Source organism: Pangasianodon hypophthalmus, chromosome 5 (genome assembly GCF_027358585.1).
Source record: "Pangasianodon hypophthalmus isolate fPanHyp1 chromosome 5, fPanHyp1.pri, whole genome shotgun sequence".
Lineage (NCBI taxonomy): Eukaryota > Metazoa > Chordata > Actinopteri > Siluriformes > Pangasiidae > Pangasianodon > Pangasianodon hypophthalmus.
This window is the reverse complement of record NC_069714.1, coordinates 16128732-16148403: the sequence shown is the minus strand read 5'-3', so window position 1 is coordinate 16148403 and position 19672 is coordinate 16128732. Positions and strand designations below refer to the sequence as shown.

Below are 19672 nucleotides of genomic sequence, written 5' to 3'. Positions count from 1 at the left end.
CAGAAAGCTCAAAAATAACATTTTTCAGTCAGTTGCATAGCCTATTTCACATGAAGATGAAATGACAGAGACATTCTTTTGGTCTGTCTGAGGAAGTCTATAGAAAGAGCTGAGTTTGTAAATGAGGTTTCCTGAAGTCATCTATAAATAAACTGGGTAGGAGTGGGAATACAAGCAGCATGAGCTGTGCTAATCTCTCCTACTGACAGTAGCTAGTTAATTAACTCTGGATTTGTTTATGAAATGAGGAAAAACAATCTTAAAGTATAATTTATATCCTTCCCAATGTCAGTGACTTTACTGCACTATGCAATTATTTACGTGCTGCTGCTAATCGGTATGAAAATTATTTTCAATGCTCAACATAATCAAGACACTGTTGATATTGTGCTGTAGTAACTATGCATGATGTACGCTTAGATCATATTTACACCATTTCTGTTACAGCTCAGTGCACAAGTTAGCATCCCCTCAGGAAAATATGAGGAAAAAAATTAAAAGCCATTTATTGAAGTATGTTCATTACAAGAAAATATCCATAGTTTTATTTGAGTGAATGTGATATAAATATTCTCCAAGGCTGTTCTGTCTGCCTCAAACCTGTTTGGATATTCTGAACAGCAGCTGGACTCTCAACTTGTAATATAGAGTGCAAATTTTTGGACTTAACTAACAAGACTTTCTCTTTGGCAACAGTCTGTTTCTCATAAGAGTTTAACAGATCCATCACATCTCTTTTCATAAAGACTCAAAGGCTCCATATCAAACAGAGCTAGAAATATAGGTCACAAAGTCTGAGAGTTTTCAGCTCTGCTTGTCTCATGACTCAGAGTTTTTGATGTGAAATGGAATTTAATAACCTGGCAGATGTGTGGAGTTCAAGGCTGCACTACACAACCTAGCTATGTGTGTGAAAATACTTAGATTTATTCAAAAATGAAGCTCAAAGATTGTGGCACTGTCTCAATAAAAGAAACCATATGGAAGCTTACATTATTCCTTTCTACAGATGCATTTGAAAAGTCTCATCTATGAAGAGTGAAGAGTGAGGCTCAGATAGCGAGCACACAGCAGCTGTGGAGTCACCAAATGATGAACCATTCATGAACGACTGAGTAAAAACAGCACACAGCACAAGATATCTAAGAACTCACGTAAAAATGTTGTATATGTTAATTTTAGGAAAATTTTACAAGCTATTACAGTGAGTTTTATGATGTGTTAAGATGTTCACTTCCGTCTCTTAAGCTTGGTGAGGTGGAAAACAACTTCACTCGAAAGGTAAAGGCATGAAGAAAGCCGGGCTCTTTTATTTTATAATACCTAATGGAAATGCACCATGGTGGAGGAGGACATGCAGGGAGCAGGCTTATTCAGAAACTCCATGCAGAGTTCACAGCAAGTGTGCAGGATGAAAATAGCTGCAGTCACAGGAGGGGTCAGAGCAACAGAAACCGACAGGGCAGTCTGAGTGTAACACAGCTTCAGTCAGGACAACGGCAAAACACTCACCTCTGATATACCTACTGTATGCATGCAAAGAATCGATATCAGCTACAGCATATAAGGAGGGCTGGGCCAGGAGAGAAAAGCTGACATAATCCACGCATCAGTGCCAGACCACGGCGAAGGCATGACATTTGTTTCAACCTGTGATTTACATAGTGACTATTGTACTAGAGCTTGACACTAGCTCTCAGTTATAAAAACAGAGCAGTTGTAAATATCAAATGGAGACACACTGAAACTGATTGGATTTTTTAGACTATGTATTCTGCAGTGGTCTAACTTTGGAAACTTAGATGATTGCTTGTGCATTTGGATGAACATTTTTCTCAGCACTTGTAAAAATTTCCAGACAAGATGCTAACATAAAATTAACAGCCCTTTACACTCAGTATTTTTAACCACAGTTTATTCAGTATTATAAATAACACTGTACAGGCATTAGTCCATCTAGCTTAGCTTTAGCATTTTTGTACCTTTACATTTGTGCAAAAAAAGACAAACTAGACTGATGTTTTTCAGCAGACATATCATAAACTTTAAACATTCAAAGTGTAGCTTCAATAATAATGTCAATAAAGGTGAATGCTTTCTATCTACAGCATAGGTCCTTCAACATGAAAGATCCAGGTCTGATGCCTGATTCAGAGTGATGGAAGTTGAGGTTCTTGGCTGACACAACAGCAATGAAGAGCCTCGGAGTTGGCTGGGTCAAAGCATGTGAGCACAGATGAGAGGATACTGGACAGTGTGAGCTCAAGTAGTGGAGCAGAAACAACAGACAGAAGTCAACACAAAATGGCTGAGTGAATGGTGCCTTGAAGAACACAGACAGTTAACTCCGATGGCCAGACTCAAGCAGATCTTTTGCTTCATTGATCTTCGCTGCCAAATATGGAGATCCACCTGCAGAAGAAGCATCAATTACCCGTCATGTTTTTGTGTGTATTTTTTTTCCTTTCCTCCTCCACTCCATGTAGTAAAGCAGCTAGAGCTGGAGCTTTACACAGTATGCAAAATATGTATGCTCACATGAAGGAGCTAATAGTGAGCTCCAAATGGTGTCTGACCTGGCTGAAAACATTGCGATTAATCCATCCTCACAATTACATCATGTACATTTGATAATATCTACCAAATGCATATGGAAAAATCTGTGCTTCAGTACAATACAAGAGAAGGTGAAATTCTGCTGTAGATTAAATATATATCAAGTAAAGCTTTGATTCATTATGTGCCCTGAACCCAGAGGTCCAGTTCATTCTAATTCCACTTTCCACTTGAATGTTCTGCTTACACATATTACTTTAACTTAGCAGTTTCATTAACCCAAAATACCTTCCTACATGGGCACCAGCTCCATGAGTGCTTTGGATCTGAGTACCCCAATATTTCAGATGTGAAGAATCTATTTTTTGGCCCAATTTAACATATACGCTAAATGCTGCTTTGTAAAGTACAATATCTGCTAGACTGACAGTTATAGCCTCATTCTAACTCTAGTAGACAAAGATGCTCTGCATGGATGCCATTTGTGTTACGCATAATCTTTTTCCACCATCATTTTTTATTTTTAACTTGCATTTGTCTGATTTCTGGTCAAAAGGATCAAGACATCTCATTTTCAGTGCCACAAAATTGGTCATCTGGGTAACTACATATGTTCTGTAGTTTGTGTGGTTACACCACTAAACAACAGCCAATAGGAAACCATGGTGAGTAGGAGAAACACCATCATTTTCATCAAACACCAAGAAGGATCACCTTTACACTTTGGCTCTTTTATAATTTGGATTTTTTATATTTTTTAATCAGTTCATAATAGTGTCTTCTGCATAAGCAGCTTTAATTTGACTTGCCTGACATCTTCAGTGCTGTGCAGAATGTGACACAGTGATCTCGTCCAGCCTTTAGGCTATTCAACATGAAAAAATGCATGCGCACACATGCATGCGCACACACACACACACACAGACAGACAGACACACACACAAACACACACACCACCTGCTCTCACCAACGATTGTGTCAGGAGCAGTGGCGGTTATAAATTGGAGAACACGCTGGAGAGTGAGCAGGTATCAGGGAGCAGGGCCGCTAGCAGTTGCTAATCTGTCTGTGTGCCAGAGGGGGAGCGGCAAAAGCAACACAGCTTGCAGTGACAGACTTAATTACACATGGCTCTTGCAAACAAACACACACACACACACACACACACACACACAACTTAAATCTAAAAGTTTAAGCTCATCTTTAGCAACCTCATAAGGACACATAAGTCAGTGCCTGTGGCTGATGATATGACTTTCCAGGTACTTTAATATTTGAAGAGATGTGCTTTTAAAAGACTTCAGTTAAACTAAACACAGCCAGCCATCCAGACCATGCTCAAACACCCACATGGATTCACTGATAGCAAGCTAATGAACTCTAATTCAACAATTATTCCATGTCATTACTCTGACCGTGAGAAATAGTCATCACTGCAGCCATGGCTAAGAGCCATTACTGGAAAAGTGTACGAATAAATGACATGAATATTGATCTTGACCTCATCGCCTAACTAAAGTCAAAATCATGACAAAAGTCATACAAAGAGCTGCATGCCATGTGTGCACAGCAAAGTATAGAGAATCCATTCATCTAATCAATGTAACAGAGTAATTTCCCATTTAAACTGGGTTTGACATCAGGTCAGCATATTAAGATAGAGTGATTGCATCCCATCTTTTATCATGATTTATGAAGCCTACAGTGTCTTGTTCTGTCAACATCTCGAGCCAGGAAATGCTGTAGACGCCCATAACTGGGGATCTGTTCTTTTCTGTGACAGGATTAGATACTCACTTTGCTCGCCTATGCCTTCCGCATAACAAAAAGGATGCTACAGCTACATGTGTATTTGTGGTACAGCTTTAATGAGCAATATTTCTCTGCAGAACAGGTCTCTCCCTCTCCGCAGGGCATCTTCCTCATGGTTAAAGGCCTTATCTTTCAGCCACAGATAGGCATCACAAAGCACACTGCTCATTTCACACACTGTAACAGTGGCCTGGAGGAGCAGTGCACTGGCAGGCAGGAAGACACACAAGCGCGTGCACACACACACACACAGCTCAGGTCTGTGAAAAATGCAGGTGGTGGAAGGAAAAGCTAGACGTGAGGGGAGCCATTAACCTTGAGCAGGGAAATAAATCACCAGCCAGCTTTTTTAAAATTGTGCCTATTTGGAGTTGAGTGGGTTGGACAAGTCTAAATGACCACAGAAAAATTCAGGGCACTAGTAAATTCACTAGGCAGAGGCCATAGAATATTATACACACATAAATTCTACATTTAATATTACATAAATGTCAGAAATAATAATACAATTAACCTTCCATTTGTGCTGCTTAATAAAAACATTGGATACAATACAGAAGAAAGATTAGTTTAAAAAAGTGTAACTGTTTGTGATATAGTCCTGCAGAATAAAAACCACTGACCTTTATCTGGATGATTTAGGACCATGGTCCTCCTGTGGGCTTCTCGCACCTTAGCCTTGGTGCTTGTTGGACTGTGCAAAGGGAAACATGCATGGAACCATTATTGGTAAATGACAGCACACCACCATCTAGTGGCCATATAGCAAATACAATGTACCCAATTATTCTTCCAGCAATAGGATCTTGTGCTGTATTTTGAAACAAATCATCAGCCTAATCAAAATGGCTGCAGACAAGAGCGTTTCCAGAGAAAAGGTGCAGACACTCAGCTTCACAATAGCGCCTTCCAGATTATTTATCTGGTGATACATAGGGAATAAGTCCTAACTGATAAACCATTTTATGAAAATTAGAAGAGACACATCATTAGGTGTGACAGATAGCCAAGACCAGAGAGAGGAGCTTAGAGAGTCTACTGAAAACAAATGTCTGCCCAAAACAAGCTGTGGTCATTTACATACACAGGAAGCATGCCATCAGCCCAGACTGCCTAGGTTTGATTCCTCAATATCATAGCCCGTGGACTGAGGGCTCATATTGGCTACAGCACTCCAGATGGCTTTATAAGGCTTGACAGATGGGAGGGTAAATCAGTCCAATTGCTTATTCTCACCCTTTTTAACAGAGCCCTTTTTCCAAGATGATACTGAGAAAGACAAACTGTTGAGAAGACAAACCTTTTGAGAGCAAAGAGAGGGAAAAAATTCATTGTGCAACAGCAGAGACCAAGATACAGATGTAAGTGTAATGTCTTGTAATGACTATTTTTCATCTCATTCACTAGAAGCAGCATGCTCTGTTCACTGAATAGAAGTGCTGATTAACTAGTGTCTCCCAGGGGACATTAAAAGAGTGACTACAGCGGCCGTTTTTCTTGTTGTCATGCCCTGTCTGCATCCCTGGCCGCTGAACACTTTGACGTAATCACTAAGAGGGGGTTAGAAAGTCAACCACTGAAAGACTCTCCGTGTTATATACTTGCTAGTAGAAGATACAGTTGTGTGGTTATTTTCACAGCTCAAATACCCAACTGACAAAATGAGCAAGTCCTTAAAATCCTGACTTGAGCAAATGAAGCATATTGTTTTTGCGCCCTTAACAAAACTTAACTGCAGCGAGCGCCTGCCTATTCTTTACAATGCAGCTTGTCTCTCATTTCTTCTTTTTTGATCTACATGTTTAAATGCAAGGTATGGTTGCACTGTAATAGTGGAAGTAGTAGCTCACTGAAGCACTGCTGCTTTAATAGATGCTCTGTTTAAACATGCATGAATTAAGCTTATTCAATCAAGCTAACAAACTTTATTTGATAGTATACAATGGTTATGTAAAATAAAGGAACACAGCCAAGCAATGTTGGTCATTGTGTGGTGCAGTCAAAGGACAATGTAACAGAGAAAAGGACAAAGTGAGCAGCAACCATATGATGCAAAGTCCACCACAGAGAGGGTAATAGAGCCAGGGTGAGTCACAGCTGGTGTGAAACCCTGACGACACTTCCTCAATCCTCCTGTACCAGAGAAATTTTGGGTGGTCCTTGACAGAGCAGATTACAAAGCTAAAGACAAGATTGTGGTTTACAGTCGTCACCCACGCTAGGATCAAAGTTAAGACATGAAACCAAAAAGATAGTCTTTGAATAGGACCACATGCCCTGCTGGGAAAACTAGTGATTCAGTGCATTCACATGTTGCAAAAGAAGCAGGCTTTGCTCACATAGATCAATGCACAAAGGAAGCACTAAAACGAGAAACTAATGTGAGACAAGGCTGTGAAGAACACACAGGAATTACGTTCTTACCTGATCCCTAGAATGAGACTGGCTTCCCGCTTAGTCATCTTCTGCTCAAATCCACCTTTGTAATATGCCGAGAATGCCTGGTGAAATACATTAAAATACACATTGCTCAGACAGTGGGAGATCCTCTACAACAATACAAAAACGGATGACAGCACTTCGTTTTAAGATCATTAAGGATGTTTATATTACAAGCTTTATTTGTTTCTGAACATTTTTGCTCAAATCCCTGCTTTTCATGTTTGTTAACGACCTGTATCTGCCATTAATGTAACACATGCACACATTCTCAAATTAATGTCAGAAGTATGAAATTTGTTATTAAAAACAGACATCATATTTGTGAGACCAACCATTATTTTAGCTATGACAACATGAAGGAACTGGCACAAGATTTCATTACAAATACTGTTTGCTCTGGAGGTCGGCCAATAGTTAATAATTAGGGCAAGAAGGAAAAAACTCTTTACTGAATTACAGTGGATATAAAAAGACTACACACCCTGTTAAAATAGCAGGTTTTTATTTATATGTTTATACTTTGTCATTTCACACTGAGGGTGGAAAAAGTTGTCATGATTCATCTTTGTTTAATTTTTTTACATCACAAAAACATGCCATTTTAAGAGGAGTATTTATTACACGTTTTACTATATAATAAGAGGAGAAAGCATTCAGGTGCAAATGAGGTTTAGCTTTTTTTCTTCCGGAACATGTAAGCATTTATTTGGTCTGTTCTTTCCTCTTCTCTTCATTTAGGCATAGCATTTAGTGTGCATTATTCAGGTGGGACACAGCCTTCAACTCTGAATGTGCCTCACTGCCTTTAGAAAGGCAGAAATAAGCCTATGAGACCCTAGATACACTATACTGCCAAAAGAATATGTGGGCACCTGACCCTCACAGCCATATGTGGGTCTTCCCCAAACTGCTGCCACAAAGTTGGAAGCACACAATTCTCTAGATTATCTTTGAATGTTGTAGTATTAAGATTTCCCTTCACTGGAACTAAGGGACCTACTCCAAATGTGTTCCAGCATGACAATGCCCCTGTGCACAAAGTGAGATCCATAAAGACATGGTTTGACAAGGTTAGTGTGGAAGAACCCGAATGGCCTGAACAGAAACCTGAGTTCAACTGCACTGAACACCTGTGGGATCTATTAGAATGACGACTGTGCACCAGGCCTGATCTCACTAAAGCTCTTGCGGCTGAATGAGCACAATTCCCCACAGCCACTTTCTAAAATCTAGTAGAATGCCTTCACAGAAGAGTGGAGGCTGATATAGCAGCAAAGGAGGAGCAACTCAATATTACAGTGGGAACAACTCAATATGGGATGTTCAATACTCAGTTGTCCAAATACTTTTGGCCATACAGTGTATATGCTAACCATGGTGATTTGGTGTGCTGCCATGGCTGCCACATACACCCTGTAGAATAGATGGGGACAGCAGTTTAGCAGTAGATAGCCACTCGATCTTGTGTTGACATCTTGCCCTGATGTTTGATATATGTGACCATCACACATGGCGACAAAACCACCAAGAATAGGCCAGAGAAACTGCCCTAACATCCAGCTGGTTGATGTGTCCTGACTTTACACGTACCCACATACCACTGCGACACCACAACACTCCCCAGTCTATAACAGAGATGCCGGCTGCTTTCACTGAGACAAGACCAGGTTCCTGTCCGTGTTGTTTGGTGACCAGCCCATTTCTGTAATGCTAGTAGCTCCAGCAAGCAGACAAGATCAAGGATTTCAATGCCAACAGATACTGATACCACACGTGGCAGCCAGGCTGAATATGATTGGCAAGCATAGTAATATCAGCCACACATTGGGCTGGCTAGCATACTCAGTCACGCCTCATGCAGACAAACTATACAGAACTGTGTTAGGGAACACTTTTGTCACTGTAAGATCTAGTAAGGTAATGTAGGCGAGGACAGTGGATGTGTCCCTGCTCCTGCTCCTTGGTGGGGACACATAGGATCCATTCATCCAAGTATGCCAGTATCTTGATACTGAAAGCTATAAGGGGAGACAAGGTCAGTTTCATACAACCTCCATGGTGATAGGGGGAGGGCCTAGCAGGACTTTGAATTGCAAGGTCTTCACTTGGAATATAAACCTTAAAAATTATCTTTGTTCTGGAGAGCATCACACAGATCCACAGAGGTGAACCGGTCCTGGGGCTGTACAGCACAAACTACATCTGTCGCCCTAAGCATATCAAAGGGAAGGGACTTTGGTACCAGTTCAACTCTCTTAAATCCTTCTTATGGTCAAGGAAGTAAGTTGAATAGAACCTCTTGTTTATATCCTAGCTTTGTGATTCAGAAACCTGCATCCTCTAATCCATGGCCTCTTTATCCAAAATCTAGCAGGCACAGGAATGAACAGTACATGGTATGATGAGGGAGACCACTTAACTCTAGCAACATACTAGCTAAAGGCAGTATTTGGCTAGACAGAAAGAAATGTGGACTATTCACTGAAGAAAATGTAGAGGAAGAAACCAAGCCAGTGGGGTGCCTTTTACCAAACAGGGACTGCAAACCTGTAGAGACACTGTAGCAAACAGTATACTGTAACTAATGTAGCCTGGTAATACTAAGGAGAGAAAACTAAGTCAAGGCTAATATATGAAAAATGGTTGCAACTATACAAGAAAGCACAGTCAAGTAGAAGAGGAAGCTATCTCCAGCTTTGGAGAGCAAGCCCTCCTGTAGCTCCAAGCATGGTCACAAGTTGCTAAGTGGATAGCTCCATATTGTGTACATTGTCTGACGTGTATGTGACAAAAAGGGAAAGACAACTGAATGACTACTGTGAATAATATGTGATTTGTCAGAAGGTCTCAGACTGCAAACCCACACACAAAATAAGATATCCATGTGTTATTAATCTGCACTCACACAAGTAAGCAACAAAGTGGCATGCAACATGTGAATTGAGATTTTCTCAATTCAGTGAAAATTAGGAAGGACCCTGTAAAGAAACAAATTCAAATGATTGACTCGCCATTAATTTTACCGTGATTCACAACTTCAGTTCCTACCTGCAATAGTTCTCATGTACAGTTTGATGTGCAAAAAATAAAATAAAAATAATAATAATTTTTTCATTTCATCATGGTTTAATCTCATCATATGCAACCACTAAATGTGCATAGAGAAATTATGAAGAAAAGTAAAGCTTGAAAGTCGCTTGCTAGTGAGAACATAGGGTTATGGTTGATACAGAACACTTTATGAAATGTTCTTTCACATTCTGCCATGAGTCACCTACAAATAGTATTTTTCTATCAGAGAGGGCAAAAAAATACTTACATCCAACAACTTAGAGGGTTGGATTTAGAGGTGTGACCCACTGACTGACCCCAATTATCACATACATATATATGGTGGCTAATCTTAAGGTGGTGGACTGTGGGTCAGATGAGGTTTCCAAGCATACTCACAGCTCTGAGGAAAATCAATATGAACTCAAGTCTGGGGTGAAACTGCAACTCTACTAGAGTGAAATCCCACAAGTGGAAGGTTAACATGCCAAAAATGCTTCTGGCCATACAACATGCAGCATAAAACTTAACCTGGAAAAATCCAAAGACATTTAACAAATCATGGCTGCCTAAAACTGTGAAACTGTAGGATTCAAAAAGACATTATATACAAGATACATACATACAAGATATTTGAAAAACAGTTTTATTTTTTAGACTACTGAGTTAACAAAAGGTTTTTTATTACTTACTGAAGAGGGAAACTTTTTGGCACTTTCTGTAATAACTTGACCAAGAGGTTTCCATAAGTGGAACGCATATCGACCTAAAAATGAATATAAAAATTAAAGAGATTAATAGGTTAAAAAAGATTATTGGGTTATGTACAAATTGAAGTATTAGAGCAGCTGGCATTAAGGCAAAGCCAAATGCAAAACCACATTTAGTTATGTTTAATACATGGAAAAGTCTCCCTTCAGTTTCCCCTCTGTATTTTGTGGCCACAGTGCTGGTCAACTGCCATCATCTGTGTTTCTCTCCTGAACCAAATCAGCACCCAAAAAAAGGGTCAGCATAAGAGGCTCTCCTTGGGATTATAAAGACGAAGTTGTAATATGAAGAGGGAAAAAATTATATTTTATACACACACACACACACACACACACACACACACACACACACACACACACACAATCTCTTCGTCCACTTTAATATGGTCAATCATGTGGCAGCAGCACAGTGTATAAAACCAGATACATGCAGATACAGGTCAAGAGCTTCAGGTAATGTTCACATCAAACATCAGACATAACTGTGGCATGGTTGTTGGTGCCACATGAGCTGGTTTGAGTATTTCAGAAACTGCTGATTACCTGGGAAATTCACATATAACAGTCTCTAGAGTTTACACAGAAAGGTGTGTAAAAACAAAAACATTCTGTAAGAGAGAGTTCTGTGGGTGGAAAAACCTTGGAGATAAGAGGTCAGAAGAAAATGGTCAGATTGGTTTGAGCTGCCAGGAAGGATAGAGTACCTCATAAAATCATTCTTTACAACCGTGGTGAGCAGAAAAGCATCTCAGCATGCACAAAACAAAAACCTTGAGGTGGATGGGCTACAACAGCAGAAGACCACATCAAGTTCTTCTCCTGTCAGCCAAGAACAGGAATCTGAGGCTATCATGGACACAGACTCATTGAAACTGGACAGTTGAAGACAGTTGAGCGCTTATTTGAGTTACTACAGACTTCCTGTCAGCTCAGACAAGTCTGGCCATTCTCCACTGATCTCTCTCATCAACAAGGTGTTTCAGCCTGCAGATCCTCTGCTCACAGGATGTTTCTGTTTTTCGCACCATTCTGTGTAAACTCTAGAGACTGCTGTGTGTGAAAATCCCAGGCGATCAGCATTTTCTAAAACGCTCAAACCAGCCCATCTGGAACCAACAACCATGCCACGGTTAAAGTCACAGGGATCAAACTTTTTCCTCATTCTGATGTTTGATGTGAACATTAACTGCAGCTCTTGACCTGTATCTGCATGATTTTATGCACTGTGCTGCTGCCACATGATTGGCTGATTGGATAACTGCATAAATGGAAAACTGCATAAACTGGACAGTGAGAGTATATATAATGAAAACTTATAATATAATGAAAACTTATATATAATGAAAAACCAAAATAAATGTGTTCACATAGCCAACACTGAAGGCACTGTGTGTCTGAATACCAGAAAAATATAAAAGATTATAGTAAAATAAACCCCTTTCGAGCTATTTGTTTTTCCTAAAGAGAATATATTGTTGATAATTGTGAAATATTTTATGACATGCTGAAAGACATTGTTAAGTGGGCAGAATTACTTTACTTTCAACCTCAAAAAGGCTTGCTCCTCTCTGAGCCAAAGCCTTTCCCTTTAGCAGACCACACACTGCTTGGAAAGAGATTTTTGGCAGGAGAGCTGTACTGGAAGAGGAATTAGGTAACTTCCTCAAAGCAACCACAAGTGCTGTTCCATGATGACCTCATACAATCACAGTTGGATATCAAGCCTATTAACAACCATTACCTATATATGAAGGTAGGGAGTCAGGCAGATACACCTACAAGTAAAGAAAAAAGTAAACACTCTGATAACAGGAGTTGGGATAATTTATCACCCACATTTAGACTTTTAAAAGTTCTAGTCATTCATTTTATAGTAAAAGGGCTTTGGGGTTTTTGTGCTAATGGCAGCCTTGACCTTGTTAATCACTGTAAGGATCTTCTGAGGACTTGAACAAACTCTTACAGTAATACTATTAAAAACTTTGAAGGGATTAACCATCATTTTCTATTACACATGTGTACAGATGTGGCCCGCTGCCACATTTCATTCGGCCCACACAGACTTGCAAAAAATTATACTGAAACAGTCCATAATACTTACTATTTAACATTTTCACGCTATCTAGAATTCACAGCTTAGCTACGGCCAATCATGGGAGTCTGTGAGCTCATGCATGCGGAAGTGGACGGATAGCGCTCGCCTTCAAGTGAGTTACACCGCCACGTGGTGCAGCATGAGCAGCAGTTTGGAAAGATGCGGTTGGCTGGCTTCACGTGTCTCGGAGGAAGCATGTGTTAGCCTTCACTCTCCCAGGTCGGTAGCTGCTGTATGATAGGGGAGACCTAACTAGTGGGTGGATATTGGCCAAGACTCAACTAGGGAGAAAATCACAAAACAGTTTTAGTCATGCGATGCTGTCCATGTTTTTCCTGTCCAGCAAAATACTTGATTTAATAAAACCCATTTTCTAACAAAGCAATAAGCTATGACAGGGTATGTGTTACTGTAATTTTATTACTAACTTACAACTGGCTTAAGTATAACTCTTTTATTGGTTTAAAATCTGGCACATTAATACATAATTCAATTATCGCGGTCACAGGTATGCGTATATTGAGGATTTTATAAAGCCGGTGACTACAGCTGTCTTTTAAGATTATTACTTGTTGCATTGTATGAGATGATCCCAATAAAATCTTGGCTGAATTCTATAACAGACTGTGATAATGCGTTATGTATGTCATTGAAGATCCTCTATCATTAGAGGATCTTCAATATACATTGAAGATCCTCTAATGATAGACTTGCAATTATGCATGAAACAATATTGACACGAGATGATATTGGCACAAATAAAATATTAAATTCTGATAAATTTATTTTGTAATGACTACAAATTGAACCACTGCAATATCAATACATTGTATTGTAAAAAAAGTAGATGAGGATTTATTATATAAGGTGTAATTTCCCCCTAGTATTAATATTTTATTTTAATCGTATTCAGCGTCATAAACGTATTTCATGTCAATGTTATTATTAATGTGGAAAAAATGTTTGGCGGTAGATTGTGCCTTAAATAATTAAACTAATGTCACCACAACACACAACGTGCTACTGAATCATTTTAGACATCAGTGTGAGCACACAGGCCGGGATTTTAACCCACGTCTCAGTGCATAGTCAGGCCAGCCTCAATAGAAACCGATCATATACACAGAAACATGCATGAAGGTGAACCTGAGGTAAAAAAGATATTTCTTCTGTCCATGAGCATGTTTAGGTTATGTTTCACAATTGCTACTACAGTATTTGAAGCCATCCCATGAGTTTCACGTAATCCAGCGCCGCCCTCCTACGAGTGTTGTAACAGCAGTCAAACTGCGATTTTAATCAAAAATCTCTGACGCTGCCAGAACTTTTTTGTCGGCTGTCTTTGGCTGCAGTAGCACTAAATTAGGGCTGTCACGATTACTCGAATAAATTCGAGTACTCGATTTTTTAAAAATCTCAAGTACAATTTACCGTTTTGAGTATTCAGCAAAATGGGGGAGGTATGGCAATGCACAGACGCGGGTCAGTGCAACAAACAACAAAGAATGTTAACTGTGTGGGAGCATTTTATATTAGATGTGAAAAGCAATGCTGTTGTCTGCCGTCACCGCAAAAAATTAACTCAAATACCATAACAGCACATCTTCAATGCTGCAGCACCTGAAAAGGCGACATCCAGGTTTCACAGATCTGCCACCAGAGACAGCACAGTAAGTTCACTATTAGATAGATTTGAATAATTTTGAATAACCTTAACTTGCACACCCATTTTAAGCACAAGCCCGAAAATAATGTGTATGGTGTGTGATGTGTATGATACACTCGCATCGCATTATGAAAGAGTTTTTCACCACTTAAACACCCAACAGAGCACAAAATTTAATAGTAAGTAGATAGAAATGATAATTATCTCTGACCAAATGTGAAGTAAACATGTGAATACTTTTTTTTTCTTTGCATGTTTCCATGGTTACTCATCACACAAATCAAGGAATTATAATCACTGTGGCATTTCTATCGTAAAACAGTGATTAAATATCAAATATTGAGTGATAGAACCTTTAGAATTATATACAGTTTGGCAAAATTAAATGATTGTCTTAAGTGAACTTATTGTCCACTTAAGTCTATTTTTATTGTGAATTATAAAAAGAGTCAGATTAATCGACTAACAATATTAATCGACAGCCCTACCCAACCCTACAACTGTATATAAAGCCAACTTTATATAAATATTTTCAGTAAATAACATTTGTTCTCTGTAATGAAAATGCCATTACATATCTCGGGTCCCATCTTAAGCAACTACTCCATAGAGAGTTTTTATAAAAAATGTTCACTGTAGACACAGCCTAACATCTACATCCGTAAACAGAACCACAAGCATCGCTCTTTAATGGATACACTGACTGAAGGAAGTTCCTTTTAGTACTGAAACTGTCCAGACAGCAAGTTGGGAAGATTCTGTATCAGGTGAATGAAGCCACAGAGGAAAATCATGAATACAAAACAAACAAATACACACTTCTGTAAAAGAAAAAAAAGGTACGGTCAGCCTCTGTTATTACCAGATCTAACTTTTAGTGATGGGAAGTTCGGATCATTTTACCAACTCGGACCTTTGAGTCTCGTTCAGCAAAATGAACGAATCTTTTTTCGAGTCATTTCGTTCATTTTAGCAAAATATAATTAAAATGTTACGTGTTACTTCCCTAACACATCTACTACTTACGTGAACGTTGATCACACTACAAACAAGACAAAACTATAATGCTATAAGAAACAGAAAACGATAATTCATTGTTTACCTGGATCTTTAGTCTATGATTGGCTCACCTCACCTCTTATCTGACAAGTCTTCGGGTTTGATTCATTCGTTAATCACGTGACAGCCCCATAAGCTTAACCAATGCAGCCTGAGCCGGAAAGAGAATTGATTAGTTCATCTCTCGAGTCTTTCGAGTCGTTCGTTCTTTTGTCACATGACCACTTCCCGGATCAGTATCTCAGTCAGTAATACTATAACGTAAAACTGTATTTTTTGTATGTTGGATCATATTTAGGAATTATCATAAAATTATCAAATGATGTGTAATAAGCATTTTCCTAGAAATAAAAAAAGGTCTGTCAATTTCTGTCACTATGTTTTTGTTCCTGTTTCTTGAAGATCTGTGGAGTTATGTAATAATAATAATAATAATAATTACTATGCACCCGTTTGTAAGGAAGGTTGTAAATTAACTAATTTCTCTATCCAACGCTGTCATGTCATGAGACAAATGAACGAACGACTCGAAAGACTCGAGAGATGAACTAATCAATTCTCTTTCCGGCTCAGGCTGCACTGGTTAAGCTTATGGGGCTGTCACGTGATGAACGAACGCCTCAGACTCGAAGACTCGAAACAGGTGAACTAATTCCAGTACAGAACCTATAGGATGTTGCGCATGCGCGGCTGAACGAATCACTCCCCGAGATGACTCGTTCTTCCCGAGTCACATTAAAGATTCGTTCAAAATGACCGAATCGTTCAAGAACGACCCATCACTACTAACTCTGCTTTGACCTTTTGAACTTCCACGTGACCATGATCAGAGGAACACGTGGTTCACGCGCAGATGAGAGCTGAATCATTAAGTCAGAGGGAAGCTCCTGAAGACGGGGAGAGCTGAACCCTGTGCTACTGCAGAGGTATTTGAGGACAGATTACAGATGAAAAGCCACAGTTTCATGAAGAGAATTTGTGAACGTGTACCTTTACATCAGTTTTGCTTACCTGCGAATCCTGCTGCAGCGACACCAAGTCCAACTGCAATCAGTGTGCTGCCCTGTAAATTACACACCAACACACATGAGCAATCAGCTCTTAACGAAGAGACAGAAATTTAATGGAGTGGAAATGTTTTGTGTTCATAACGCGTTCATGAGTCAACAACTTTGCACTTCAAGAGCTACTAGGTACTGACACAGTGCCTTCTGTATTTTAACTAATGACAAAAAGGCTCTGAAAGTTAAGTTTCACACAAAAAAAGATCGATACTAAACACTTTAACGAACAACTAGCAGGCTAAAGCTAGCACATATGAAGCTAGCTAGCTACCCAAAGTCACAAACATAACTGGATACCTGGCTAGCCTGCTACGTGCTCCACCGGTGTTTCAGAGCTAATGTGAGCTAATACGTCACAGGTTATTTATAAGACATGCCTTAAAAGCCACACAGTAGAGTTTACTCACAATGCGCTTGTCAATATCTGTTTCACTCCGCCGGTTAGATGTAGGTGTATATTCAGCGTATCTCAGAAGGTCACTATCCGTCGCTATACGACTGCCTGAACCCGCCATGTTTCACACGCCGAAGAACATCTACGGGTCGCCTGTTAGGACAGACGACACGCGCGAATCCGAGAACAGGAAAACTGTATCTGTAAAGTATAAAAAGACTAGGTTGTAAATGTAGTAAAATTGTAATTATTTAACTGTACATTTCAGTAAATACACTTCACTCACTGTCTGTTTTATCTAGCTTTCTTCATTAATCTATCTAATATTTACTGAGATTAATAGATTATGGAGCGTTGTTTTTCTGACTTTCAGGCAAGTTTACATCAGTATTTTTGTATTGTTTATTTAATCGAATTGTTTTATCTAGGCTTATTTTCCATTTTTATTGAACCCATTTTGTTGTTTAAAACTAACTGTTCTTTTATCTTTTAAACTCAAATATTGTGCTTTATTACGATGGACTGAAACCGAAAATATAATTTCACATATCTAATCTATTTTCATTTAATTTCATATGGAACACAGTTTTATTTCTGACAGCTATCATGACAAAAATGATTTTAAATACACATAACCTCATATTTCTAACCCACGGTAACAGAAAAAGAGATTTGGAGATTGAGTTTGAAGATTAAGTTCTTCTGACTGTGATTTTGTAACAGGAAGTGAGTAGGCTCTCCAATTGTTGGAGTGGAGAAGTTTTAATCATTGTGCATAAAGTAGACCTTTCTTTTGCCTACTTAAATTAAGTACCAGAGAACAGAGTAAAGTAAGTAAAAAATGTTTCAGCTTTAACTGAACAGAAGTCCAATGTGAATGCAGTAATAGCACAACTGTCATAATTAGCTAATTGTCTGTTCTGTGAAGTCTTCTTAGGAACAAATGACAAGTGTTCTTCCCAAACCTTTTGCCTCTAATTTGCTTGTTCAGTGAAGTGGTGAAGCTGCTGTGGCTTCTGCTGACCGCTCCTCTGCCACAGAGAGCAGACTACAACCACAGAGTGCAAAAACCTTTGACATTTTATTTATTGGCAGCTCTAATATATCACCTGGGAGTCAGCAGTGCACTGCACTTTTCAGTACTTCCACTGAAAGTATGCAAAGTAGCCTAAATGATGCTAGTCTGCAGATATTCCTGCTTTATGTTGGCTGTGCTCCAAACAAAACAGCTCCTTTGATGCCTTTGCTGTTTGAGAAGATCTCTGAAAGTAGCAATATATCAGGACATGCAAAGATACCTGGGTCATTATCCTGAATGGGTGCCTTTTTGACCTAAGAAACTGCAATTTTTGAAATGTTTATTTTATAAAGTATATGCTTGACTTGTGGAAAACAATACTGGCCCATCTCAGGCACCTATATCCTATGAGTTTTATTCAGATTTAGCCCTGCAACCCTGTTAACGCTGTTCACAAGTATCTGGTAGTGAATTCAACGTACTTACATGCAATTTTTTTACACTGTCTTGTGAATTAAGTGCCACTTATTACAAGATCATTCATTCATTCATATTCAGTAACTGCTTTATCATGGTAAGGGTTGCAGTGGATCCAGAGCCTATACCAGGAACACCGGGTGCAAAGCGGAAACAGATCTTAGATGGGACCAGGGCATCATGAACACACACACACACACATATTCCCCCAACCCTGACCAATATAAAGCAATTACTAAAGATGAATGAATTGTAAATCTGGTCTTGTTTGTCATCTTTTTTCTTTTAGGTTTTAGGTACTATAAATCATGCAACCATAGATTTTATTTTATCCTTACCAGTTAAATATTTTAAAGGGGACCATTATGTTAAAGGGGACTTTTCATCAAAGTAAATGAGTTGACAACAAATATAGAGACACACTTACTTTTTAATATTTTTATGTTATTAAATAATAAGCAAATATCAAGAAATGCATTATGAAAGAATAAGAGCAAATATGGTTACACAATAATCATTAAACCTTTATATTATTCATAGATTATTAGTACTTTTATTTCTATTCAATTTTGGATGAATGGCCAGCCATCCATCCATTTTCCATACTGCTTATCCTACACAGGGTCATGGGGAGCCTGGAGTCTGTCTCAGGGAACTTGGAGCACAAGGCAGGGGACACTCTGGACAGGGTGCCAACCCATCGCAGGGCACAATCGCACACACATTCACACACTACTAACGATTTAGAGTTGTCAACCAGCCTACAACAACACGTCTTTGGACTGGGGGAGGAAGCTAGAGTACCTGGAGGAAACTCCCAAAGCAGGGGGAAAACATGCAAACTCTTCGCAAACACGGCGGAGGCACTAAGCCACCGTGCCCACCTGGATGAATATCCTTGGAGAAAAATTTTTGATTATTATATTATTATTATTATTATTATTATTATTATGACTCTCAGATCAGATTACATCCCATCATGTGATTTGTGTCACTGTTATAGGGTATTATACTACTAATAGTGCTCTAGCTGTCTAACACAGTATAGTTGTCACATTGCCTTGAGTTTACTTTAATTATATAAGCATTATAGCTCAGATTGGATTATACAACTTTGGGATAATTACCTGCCACACGACTGATGACACTGTAAGTGGACACGCCTTAGCCAAGACCTACGAGCTACGGGTTCACGTCTCTCTCTGATGATTTAGTAGCAGTTAACGAAGGACTATCACAGAAGACTATTTTATTCCTTTATCCATAAC

The 19672-nt window shown here is 39.0% G+C and overlaps 1 protein-coding gene across 1 annotated transcript; it reads right to left on the bottom strand.

The window, feature by feature from the left end:
• Positions 1-1898: 1898 nt before the first annotated feature.
• dnajc15 (DnaJ (Hsp40) homolog, subfamily C, member 15) lies at positions 1899-19670 on the bottom strand. Its single transcript, XM_026910940.3, has 7 exons — positions 19532-19670; positions 16923-17110; positions 16463-16514; positions 10554-10627; positions 6793-6869; positions 4992-5062; positions 1899-2412 (listed from the first exon to the last, which is right to left on the bottom strand). Exons 2-7 carry the CDS (start codon positions 17028-17030, stop codon positions 2342-2344), a joined length of 453 nt encoding a protein of 150 aa, XP_026766741.1. The 5' UTR covers positions 17031-17110; positions 19532-19670; the 3' UTR covers positions 1899-2341.
• Between the last annotated feature and the right edge of the window lie 2 nt (positions 19671-19672).

Bases quoted from the DNA above. Each gene is read 5' to 3' on its own strand.
- dnajc15 (XM_026910940.3), bottom strand. From the start codon at position 17,030: ATGGCGGGTTCAGGCAGTCGTATAGCGACGGATAGTGACCTTCTGAGA. The intron at 10,628-16,462 runs GTAAGCAAAACT...ATTCATTTTTAG, and splicing joins CGCTGCAGCAGGATTCGCAG to GTCGATATGCGTTCCACTTA. The intron at 5,063-6,792 runs GTAAGAACGTAA...CCCTTTGCACAG, and splicing joins AGTCTCATTCTAGGGATCAG to TCCAACAAGCACCAAGGCTA.